We start from the raw sequence: 12,500 nt of genomic DNA, 5'->3' as shown, positions 1-12,500 counted from the left end.
ACTCTAATTGCCGCCGGAGTGCTACGTAGTGGCATAGTCGGTATGGCGTTAGAAGTATTGTAATAACAAAACTAGTTGCTACCGTTGGTATCACCAGTATGCTGGCCAGAGTCAAAACTGTACAATCAATAATATGAAGTCTCGCTGAAAAATAGGAGCCATGCCTTAAAGCTGCAGTTCAGGCTCCCGTTTTTTTTTAACTTCAATAGTTTCATGTGGGCAATCTCTACTTACCTAAAAAAACTGCATAGCTGCCGGTCAATTCGTTCTCCGTCTATTGATCGGCAAAGTTTGGCGACATCTTTAAATATGGGGAATGTAAATCGTTGCTATAGGAACAAGCATGCTTGTTAAAATAGAACACAAGAAAATTGGTCTTTCAAAGTTGTTTTTTTTAAAACAGAAAATGCTAAAAGTATTTTTTCTTACTACAGAACTGATTTATTAAAAAAAAAAAAACACATGCAGAACTGCAGCTTTGTCAGGGGTGCGCAAAGTGGGGGGCAAAAGATTTTTCTGTGGGGGGGGGGGGGGGTGGCGCAGCGGCTGCAGAGGCCCTGCACTCTTCCCCACAGCATTTAAATGAAGTGCCGGGGGATCACGTGAGGCCTCTGCAGTGTCTCCTACCTTGTCTTCGGCGATGCGTCAAATGACGCCGCGGGTCACGTGGATTTTAGGTAAGGGGGGGCGCGAGCACAGGGGCTGGCAGGCAGGGGGGAAAAAGCACACAAAGTTTGCGCACCCCTGCCTTAAGTCTCAAAATATGTTGTACAGTATGAGTTACAGACAGCATCTCCTCTAACCCACTGTCGGAGGTAAAAAAAAAGATGGATTCTAAATAGAGGAATTATGTCTGTAGTCCCCCTTAAAGATCTAATATGGTAACATAGCTTGTTAGAACCTTATAATTAGGGTACTGAAGAAAATACCACATGCATAGCAGAGCCCACATAGCAGTGCATATGTACGTAAGTCAGTACTAAGGATTTATTATCCGTAAATAGTCACCTGTATGTTTAATATAGCTACAAAGCCAGCTATGACACAAAAGTTACGGTACAATATAACGGAATAGCACAGTTCAAAGTCCAAGTATAGATCGTGTGGAATACTATATACATATATGTGTGTGTGTATATAATATAATATATACATATGTGTATATATGTATAATATATACATACACGTTTTAAGTTATGGTGGGTGAAAAAGGCAACAAGAAACCACCGTACAAAAGGTGACACATTGTGTGATCATTTGCATGTCATTTCCCAGAAGCCTTTGCTGCAGTGGAAGCACTGTATGCTGGGGATAATGGTGGAAGGCAGGGTTGCAGACCTGCCTAAGACATGTGAATGTGCTCACAAGTGATCGTTTTATATTATATATATATATAATATATATATAATTATTCCTACATAATACAGAATAATGTTTCATGCTTTTCATATATTCATATAATGTATGTGTTTTTTTACTCCAATGTGTTGTTGTTTTTATTGATATTTATATATTTGTTATGTTTACGACCCATGGTCATTTGATGGCCATGCTGCTTGTGTTTTGCAGCAGTAGTGTCATGGTTGCCTGGTGCCCTTTTCCTATTTTGTGCTCTGAAAGGGTATATATTGCAAACTTAGTTTACTCCACACTATCTTGATAAAGGTTCGTAAGCGCACCGATACGTCGATCTCTACGAATATACACTGACACAACATATGAAAAAGAGACCTGTGAGGTTTATAAACCTCTGTGCAGAGGGTTGCCAGGTGGCTTCCCCAAAAATACTGGACACAATGGTGAAAGGTGCGACGTGCTTTAGATACACACACACACACACACCTCTCACCCCTCCATGCTGTTTTCTCCTCTCCTTGGCCCAACCCCCAGGCTCCTGACACCTTTTCCTGAATGGCTCCATTTTACAGCAGCAGCCAATCAGGATGGAGGAAGCTGCCTAGCCCCCTAGCAACAGCCCTGCTCAGGGAAATCCCACGGCCCCCCAAGCCGGTCAGGTCACTACAGTATGTCCAGACTGGTAATACCAGACACATACATGTCCAGTATTACCTCTTAATTTTTTACAGGACAGTCCAGTTCAATACTGGACACCTGGAAACCCAATGACCTGAAGAAGATACCTGTGAGCTTTGGAAAGCTCTGTACACATGAGACCTCTAAGGTTTGGAAAGCTCTGTACACGCGAAGAAGAGACCAGTGAGGTTTAGAAAGCTTTGTACACATGAAGAAGAAACCAGTGAGGTTTGGGAATTCAGAGCAGGAGTGGACACAGCAGACAGTCTAAGATGTTTTGCCTCGGCCGACCTAAATGTCGTCGGCACATGTTGCTGTCGAAACATTTTTGCCGTGTTATCCACAGTGCGCGCTCCCGCCGCCGTCCAGCGGCGAGCGGCCCTGCAGCGACGTGTCCTGCTGCATTTTGGTCACGGCAAACGTCCCATTCCGCACAGCAGATGGGTCCGAGCTAACAGATGGCTTCACTGTCACAAACTATAACAGACACGGTACCTAGGAGTGGCATGCAGGACAGTGTCTGTGAGGGAATATCTATGTTTGTGTACATGGCAGTTCATCTGTGTATGTGTATACATAGCAATGTGTGCGAAACTGTGTATCTGTGTGTATAGAACAGATCAGTGTGCAAAGCAGAGCAAATTGTATACGTGTGTGTGTGTGTGTGTGTGTGTGTGTGTGTGTGTGTGTGTGTGTGTATATATATATATATATATATATATATATATGTATATATTGTTTTTTCATGATTATTAGTAGACTAGAGTAATGCATATTTGTGTACATATATGTGCGTATATAATAATTGCTTTTTCTTGTATAGTGCTGCCAGTATATGTGTACATAGAATTTTGCACAGTCCCTGCCCCATAGAGCTTACAATCTAATTTTGGTGCCTGAGGCAAGGGGAAATAATGTGACATGCCCAAGGTCACAAGGAGGCGACACCGGGATTTGATCCGGACTCTTCAAGGTCAGTCAGTGACTTTACTCACAGAGGTGTGTATGTGTGTACACACACACACACACACACACATATATATGTGTGCGTGTGTATGTGTATATATATATATATATATATATATATATATATATATACATCCCCATATGTAAACATCCCCATATGCACACGTGCGTGCGTGTGTGTGTGCGTGTGCGCGTGTGTGTATATGGGGATGTTTACTGTATATTTATAGTTATATGTGCACAGCATTATACTGTATATCAGTCTGAATGTTTGAATGTATGTGTGTTGGGGTCTCATGCATTAGTCAGTACAACCCCCCCTCCCTCGAGCCAGGCTGCAGCATGAACACCTGTCACAGCTCTGGGACACAGCCTGTCCTTTATTGTGGGACCTGCAGCTGCCAACTGCCATCAGCATCAAATTACAGGCACAAAGACGCATGCTTCATTCCTATGGTTCTGGGACACCAGGGAAACTAAACGGGAGGGAGCACAGTGCCTCTATCTCACACAGGAACATGTTCAGTGACCTTAATCAGATCAGATCTCACACAGATTATTATACATCACAATTTATAATATTAGGTTCCTCCAACTCTCATATCTCCCTAAAGATTTATATATATATATATATATATATATATATATATATATATATATATATATATATATATGTGTAGCAAATGGAAATATTTACTATGTGCTCATTTGCATGTCTTAGACAGGTCTGCCACCCCGCCTTTCACCATTATCACCCAGCATACAGTGCTTCCACTGCAGCAAGGGATTCTGGGAAATGACATGCGAATGAGCACACAGTGCCGACTTTTGCTTCAAAACCATATCACACATATATATTGCATGTAATTTCCCAGAATCCCTTGCTGCAGTGGAAGCACTGTATGCTAGGTGATAATGTTGAACAGCAGGGTTACAGTTATATTTCCATTTGTTATGCTTTACGGATTACGGTGGAGGGTTTTTGTCACTTTTTTTACCCACCATAATTTAACTAATATATATATATATTCCTCCTATTGATCCATATAACCACTTCCTAAAATTCCTCCTATAAAACCTTATAACCACTGCCTAGATCTCTTCCTATTACTCTATATAACCTCTCCCTATAACTCCTCCTATTGCGTCATATAACCTCTCCCTATAACTACTCCTCTTACTCCATATAACTCCTCCTTTTGATGACCTCTGGTGTTCTTTCAGGTGTTCAGCGCCTCCAGCTTCAGTGGACTCCAGGGTTTCTGGAGGCAGTCCCCACCGAAGCAATCATATACACCCCTGCCCAACAGACTGGAAGCTCAGGCAGGGGTGTGTAGAACAGAAGGGGGTTTATTTAGCAGTCACTGCAGTTCTTATACATACAGCGGATGCAGGGTGCTCAGAGAATCCCAGGTCTCTGGATGGTGCTGGCTCTTCTATTGTGGAGCCTTAGATCAGGGGTGCGCAAAGTGGGGGGTGCGGGAGATTTTTCTGGGGGGCGTGGGCGGTTGCAGAGGCCCCGCGCTCTTCCCCAAGGCATTTAATTAAATGCCGGGGGATCGCGTGAAGCCTCTGCAACACTCCACTTACCGGGATTCAGGCGGCTGTGTGACGCAGCAATGACCCCGCGGTTGTCAGGATGTGCTCACCACAAACGAGACGGGACCGCGGTGCTGAGGTGGGATAGGATATAACGCCACCCACAGCCACGAGGGCACGTCTTGATTGAAGAGTGGTCTGGGATTCCGGGATCGGGGTAGGAGAGGTACGGATGGTAGAGGGTGCGGAAGCCAAGTCCAGGGTAAGAGAGAGAGACGTTGTCGTTTACCGTAAGCCAGAATCGGAATGCCAGAGATGAGGAGAGTCGTGATGCCGTATGCCGAGTTCGGGATGCCAGAGGTGCAGGAAAACGTAGCAGAAGCAGGTACACGAGGAAATCTGTGGAACAGAACTAGGGAGGCAGAGAGTGATGAGAACAACTGGTTCTATGCTCAGCCGACGAGTTAATGAATCTGGAGGGTATATGTAGGTATGAGGAACCAATAGCCGAGTAGCAAGGTGGGGGGGTGTGAATGGGCCAGGATGAGACAGGGATAGGTCTAGATGAGTTCCTGGAGGAGGAGCTATAAATCCTAGAAGTATTGGTTAATTGTATTGTGGCATTGAAAAAGGGTACTGTCTCTTTAAAGGGTTGGTGCGCCCCTGTGTGGCCGCGCCTCCCTGTGGCAGCATCTGTAGCTGCGTGCGCGGACCCACGCCCTGAACCGAGGGCAGAAGAGGAGAGTAGACGTGCGCGCGCGCGCATAGGAGGACCGGAGCTCGGCGCCATGGGGAAGGAGTCCCTGCGAGCCGCGGGAGACCCAGACAGAGCCGCGGGTGAGTAAGGAGCACGCCGTGCACGGTGTGACTCCTGCTTCCTTACAGCGGTGCCATGTGACGTCACGCGTCAAATTACGCAGCGCGTTACATGACCCCGCAGCGTCATTTGATGGGGGGGGCGCAGCATCAAAAGTTGCGCTCCCCTGCCTTAGATATTTCTGAGCCAGCCAGCCATGAGGGCCTGGCAGGCCTCTTTCTCCCACAGGGAGAGGACAGGCCACACACCTCCACTCTCTTGGAAGGGTGGGAGAGCACTAACTAACTTTGGCACTGCCTCCCGGAGGAACCAGAAGGGGAGGGCTCAAGATCTGTACCCTGATAGGCTACACACAGACCATGAGTCACCATCACCTCTACTGTCACTCAGGGATGAGCATGTGGGGGGGAGGGGGGTCAATTGCCCACAGGACTGCCTGTCACAGTCTAGACTGCTAAGTACTTATGTGAGAGGGGGAAAGAGAGGCAGGGTGGACTAACCATGTCACATAATATTCTTCTATTACTTGATTTCAGTATATGGAGGATATATGGAGTAATAGGAGCAATTACTGTGTACTCCTACTATTACTCCCTGTATCCTTTCCTTATAACTCCTCTAATTGCTTAATATAACCTTTTCCTACAACTTGTCCTATTGCTCTGTATTCCTGCTTTGTTAGGGTGACCAGATTTGTCCCGGCAAAAAATGGGACGAATGACACGCATGTGCAGTTGGCACTCGCCGATCGCGCATGCGCAGAGAGTGCTTGCCGGCTGCTCATGCGCGATCGGCACTTGCCGACTGCGCATGCACGAACGGCGTTTGCTGGTTGCTCATGTGCGATTGGAGCTTGCCGGTCACACTTGCGCAAGAACCAGGGGTAAAAAAAAATGGGACAGAGCCCAAAAAAAAGGGACTGTCCCAGCTGAACCGGGATATCTGGTCACCCTATGCTTTCTGTAACTCCTCTGATTGCTCCATATTCACCCAAGATACACTTCTTTGGACAACTTGGCCTGCACTACCGGCTGATGTTCCGCTGCTGACTTCACACTCCTAGCCTTTTGCCCCGATTCAGATTTTAATATGGAATCCAAAACCCATTCCTAAATCCAAGCCCCAGCATACATGCTGCCTCTTTTTAAAGGGTACTTGCTCCATCGTGGTGTAGCTCACCAGCGACGTTGGTTTTACATAGTTACAGTACATAGTTACATATTAGATGAGGTTGAAAGAAGACATACGTCCACCAAGTTCAACCTATGCTAAATTTAGATGACAGATACTTTATCCTATATCCGTACTTAAAGTATATTGATCCAGAGGAAGGCAAACAAAAAACCCAGTGAAATATAATTTAATGACATCTCATAGGGGGAAAAATAAACCTTCAAGTTTGATTCCCACTATTGATGTCAGGCTTGCAAGTCTGTAATTTCCCGGTTATGATCTAGCTCCTTTTTAAATATAGGCACCACGGCTGCTTTACTCCAATCTTGTGGTACTGAGCCTGTGGAAATGGAGTCCTTGAATATTAAATGTAATGGTTTGGCTATTACTGAATTTAGCTCCTTAATTTTGTCAAGTCGCCTATGAACCTTTCCCTCGGTTAACCAATTGTTCGTTAATATAGAGGTTGTGGTTTCCTCCGGTGGATCTATTATTGCAATTGATTCTTCCCTCGTAAATACGAAGGCAAATAATTAGTTTCATACCTCTGCTTTTTCCTTATCTCCAATAATTTGCCTGCCCATCTCACACTGAAAGGGTCAATGTTTTCTTTTCTAATTTTTTTGTTATTAAGGTACTTGGAGAAAGTTTTTCTTTATTGCAATCCTTGTAGATGGCGTGGAGGACACCACCATTGGCTCAACTGATTATATATATATATATATATATATATATATATATATATATATATATATATGTAGAGGTATCAGTACCGTGTTAGCCGAGCTTCAATAATCAAAAAATAAATAGATGATACCGTTCTGTGGCTAACGAAATGCTTTTATTTGTGCGAGCTTTCGAGATACACTGATCTCTTCTTCCGGCGATGTTACAATGAATGAAGCAAGGATTACTTAAAAACAGTGTCTCTTGGAATGTTATCTGTGCTGGTCCTTCCCCCGTATATATATATAAAATATTAGAAGGCCTGGTTCAAATAAACTGAAACCTATCTTCTCCCCCCCACGTAACTGCACTACCTCTACCCTCAATCCACAGTCAATCCCCATCTTCCAGAAGGGGTCTCCATACCACATGGCTCCCAACCCCTAACCCTAGGAATCCCTAAACCTCCTCCATGGGAAGAATTGCTGGCCTTTGCCCCCCCCCCCCCATTTGGCCCCAGCCTACCCTCCCCCAGGTGCTCCAGCCCGTGCTTCCAACACAGATAATCCTCAAGAGAGGGAGACGCTTCTTGCCGCCTGATAACCATTCCCATAAGCTGCACCCTCAAAACATTCTGGGCTGGTCTGCCCATCTCTTTACTATGGACCGCTCCACAGCCATCTCCTGCTAAAGCATGGGTTGGAAGGCCCTTCCTCACGTGGGCCTTCTATTGGCATGTCCTTATTTACCATTGCCCTTTTCCTGCTGTCTCCACCTCACATCCTCAAGCGGGGACAGAAACTGTCAACCAGCCGAAAACCAAAGTTTCACTCTCGAGCATCACCGCCAACAGCACCGCCTCTGTTGACAGCCCGTAACTCTTCTGGATGGCCCACTCATCCTCCTGAATTGGCTGCGACTCCCTCCTGGTCAGGCTACTGCCCCGCAGACTATTTTGGCTCCATAACATCGTGGGACAGTAACCTCATGCCAAGAGGGTGTGTACGTCCTCCACTGCCCTAATATGTACGTATAATGTTATTTATATAGCGCCACAGTTTATGCACTTTACTAAATTACAATACAAGGTTAAAAAAAAGTACAAACAATGGGGATAAGCATGACCGATAAATGACAACATAAAGCAAAGAGAGACCCTGCCTCAACCTAAGTGATATGTTGGGAGGCTTATGGACGCAGTAACAGTAAAAGTGCATTGTTGAAAGTGCAGTCAGGGAGATCACGTGCATCTATAAATCAGTAGTAGGGGGGTAAATAGTTTAATCAGATGCTTCTTTTAAGGACTCATTTTAAGATGGGCTTTTAATGTGGAAAGTGAAGGTGCTTGACGAATACTAAGTGGAAGAGAGGGAGAGATTAGGGGAAAAGGTCTAAGGCGGGAGAGGGCTGTAACTGTAAAAAGTGCAAACACGAGGCAACCTTGAATTGAGTAAAAGAGACAAGTAAGAAGAGATCAGAGTTGAGATATATGGAGTTGCAGAGGAGTGTAGAGCCTTAAAGGAAAGGAGGAAAATGTTCTGGTTTATAAGACATCAATAGGAAGCCAACCGCGAGAGTTCAGGGGGTCGGAAGCAGATAGGCGACTGTTAAATTTTTTGAAGTGAAACTTCTTTAGTGGCACCTATTCTGATGGGGCAAAATGGGAGAGATGGAGACGAAAATGAAACGGAAGTGACGTCATGGCTCCCCCTCCCCCCACACACCTGCTGTGACATGCGGCGGCGGCGATAGCCGCCGGCGCCGCTCGCCGCCGGCGCCGCTCCTAACGGGCGTCGCTCTTCCCACACGGCTGATCACATATGCGGCAGCCGGCGGCGATAGCCGCCGGCGCCGCTCCTAACGGCCGCCATTCTCCCCATGTGTCCGCTGCAATGGCGCGCATGCGCATTGCTAATGGAGATGACTGCGGACTTATGCGCATGCGCAGAAGCGGCTGGCAGCGGTGCCTTTCCCACACATTTAATCACCGCTGCCACTCCTAACGCTCCCCCACACCGGACGCCACGGCATGCAGACCCGGTGCCGGACCGCAGCCCGTTGAGATGCGGGTACTAATCAGTGGGAGCGGGAAATGCCGCGCATGGGAGGAGCTTGTTTCCACACCGGTGACTGGAGGACCGGGCGCTTTGGTGGTGGGGTGGGAGGAGTCACGCGGCTGACGGAGTGAGACAGGGGGAGTGAGGAGAGAGGTGCAGGCTGATGGGGAGGGGGAGTTACAGAGGTAAAAGACCAGACAGTACCTGACATGGAGAGCAGGGCAGTGAGTTCCGGGTCGAGCAGAGGCCGTGGTACAGGTGAGCTGCAGTGGGAGCCCCCCGCATGGTGTCGGAGCTGAGAGGCTGTGCTGGGGTCGGTGTTGGCCTGTGCGGTCTGTGCCCGTTCTGTAACTCACACTGACACACAGCGCTCTGTGCACCTCACCCAGCAGCAGAGCCTGCCCGCCTCACTGCTATTGGCTGAGATCTGCTCGGGAGCACATGTCAGACACCTGTCATTGATCTGCAGCCTGCAACATGGGGACACACACTAACACACACTGACCCCCACACACACACACACACACACACTGAATGACACACACTGAATGACACACACTGACTGACACACACTGACTGACACACACTGACTGACTGACACACACACACTGACTGACACACACACTGATTGACACACACTGACTGACACACACACACACACACAGACTGACTGACACACACACATTGACTGACACACACACACTGACACACTGACTGACACACACACACTGACTGACACACACACACTGACTGACACACACACACACTGATTGACACACACACACTGACTGACACACACACACACACACACACACACACTGACTGACACACACACACTGACTGACACACACACACACTGATTGACACACACACACTGACTGACACACACACACACACACACACACACACTGACTGACACACACACACACTGACTGACACACACACACACACTGACACACTGACAGACACACACTGACTGACAGACACACACACACAAATACACTGACAGACGCACACACACTGACTGACGCACGCACACACTAACTGACTGACGCACACACACACACACACACACACACTGACTGACACACACACACACACACACTGACTGATGCACACACACACTGACGCGCACACACACACGCTCGCGCACACACAGACACACACAGACACACACTGACACACTGACTGACAGACACACACACACAAAGACACTGACAGACGCACACACTGACTGACGCACGCACGCACACACTGACTGACTGACGCACACACACACACACTGACTGACGCACACACACACGCACACTGACTGACGCACACACACACACACACTGACTGACGCACACACACACACTGACGCACACACTGACACACCACACACTGACTGACACGCACACGCACACACACACACACACACACAGAATTCCCAGTTACTATAAATATAGAAGTGCAAATAGCTAAAACACGTGTTCTAAGTCAAACTTCTTTGCGTTTTGGCACTGAAATTGTATTTTTTATTAAATATATCATTCTTACAAATACAATTTCTGTGACAAAAGTCAAAGAAGTTTCACTTACTATGCGCGTGCACTCAGCACACACAGCTTTTTTTTTTATTGCACTGTTATATTTTTATTCTCCCACATATACAACATATTGATCTGCGCTCCCCTACGGTCTACAAACGTCCTTCAAAGAAGGAACACTGCGGACCGTTCCGTGAAAGTGTTTTGAGCAGCATTTATTCACACTTTTTTTGCACAATTGTTGTCACTATTATATGTATGGATATTTATTTATTTATAAAATATTAAATATTATTTACCTCTCGTTTTCAAGTATGTCCTGGGCACAGAGTAAAACAAATAATACATGGTTACAAGTACAGTTACATAAATGAACAGGGTATACATTATATACAAGACATTGCGTGCACAGTTAAAGAAAATATAGCTTATGAGCGTATGAAACAGTTACAGACCAGGTTAAAATGTGAGACAGCCTTAGATTTGAAAGAACTTAAACTGGTGGTGGATGTGAGAGTCTCTGGTAGGTTGTTCCAGTTTTGGGGTGCACGGAAGGAGAAGGAGGAACGTCCGGATACTTTGTTGAGCCTTGGGACCATGAATAGTCTTTTGGAGTCTGATCTCAGATGATAAGTGCTGCATGTGGTAGGGGTGAGGAGCTTGTTCAGATAGCTGGGTAGCTTGCCCATGAAGAATTTAAAGGCAAGACAGGAAAGGTGAACTTTGCGCCTAGACTCTAGTGTTGACCAATCTAGTTCTTTGAGCATTTCGCAGTGATGTGTGTTGTAGTTGCATTGGAGAACAAAACGACAAATTGAATTGTAGAGGGTGTCAAGTTTGCTAAGGTGAGTTTGAGGAGCCGAGCCATATACTATGTCTCCATAGTCAATAATTGGCATTAGCATCTGCTGTGCGATACGCTTTCTGACCAGGAGACTTAGGGAGGATTTGTTCCTGTAAAGTACCCCTAGTTTGGCATAGGTCTTGGTTGTCAGGGTATCAATGTGCATCCCGAATGTTAAGTGGGAGTCAAACCATAAGCCCAGGTATTTAAAACTAGTGACAGGTGTTAGGGTGGTGTTAGCGTTGGTTCTAATCAGGAGCTCAGTCACTGGAAGCTTTACAAATTTAGTCTTGGTCCCAAATACCATTGTTACAGTCTTGTCAGTGTTTAAAAACAGTTTGTTTTGGGAAATTTCACGTTTTTCACTTTATTATTATTGTCACATTCACTGTCATCACTTCCTCCATGGAGCGCCTTTTTTTTTTAAGGCGCCTGGAAGAGCAGGAGATGATCGGGACAGCGACATTTCGAATGGCTTATAACGGAGAAAGGTGTGAGGCAGGGAGGCCAGATACAAGAACATTGCATTCACCAGTATGGAAGAGGTTAAGGGCATGGATTGGCGTTTTAATGGTAATGGAACATAGGAAGCGGTGTATTATAGCAATGTTGCAAAAGGTTGAACACCCTACTGCCAACAGCATTGAATGAGTGCCTGGATACTATCACTATTATTTAATATATAGGCCACATTCACCTTTTAGCACCATCATTATTTCTTACAGACTACACTAGCCTATAGTTTATTTGCACCTATTACGTATTCACCAATGATCCTGGTATAAAGGTGTAATTGCCTGGTCTCCCGTGACACTGGTATCCCAGATGTGCAAGAGATCCCGCATGGTCTGACCGTGGAGGGGAAATCGCAGCTC

The 12,500-nt window shown here is 46.2% G+C and overlaps 1 protein-coding gene across 1 annotated transcript in view; it reads left to right on the top strand.

The window, feature by feature from the left end:
• Positions 1-2,399: 2,399 nt before the first annotated feature.
• Positions 2,400-12,500, top strand: part of LOC142465821 (transcription cofactor HES-6-like) — a 21,591-nt gene continuing 11,490 nt past the window's right edge. The window contains exon 1 of the mRNA XM_075570143.1: positions 2,400-2,525. Within this exon, the coding sequence (XP_075426258.1) occupies positions 2,493-2,525 (33 nt within the window). The 5' untranslated portion in view covers positions 2,400-2,492. The remainder of the gene's footprint in view (positions 2,526-12,500) is intronic.

The sequence above is a fragment of the Ascaphus truei genome, chromosome 14, assembly GCF_040206685.1.
Source record: "Ascaphus truei isolate aAscTru1 chromosome 14, aAscTru1.hap1, whole genome shotgun sequence".
NCBI lineage: Eukaryota > Metazoa > Chordata > Amphibia > Anura > Ascaphidae > Ascaphus > Ascaphus truei.
This window is presented reverse-complemented; position numbering and strand designations above follow the sequence as displayed.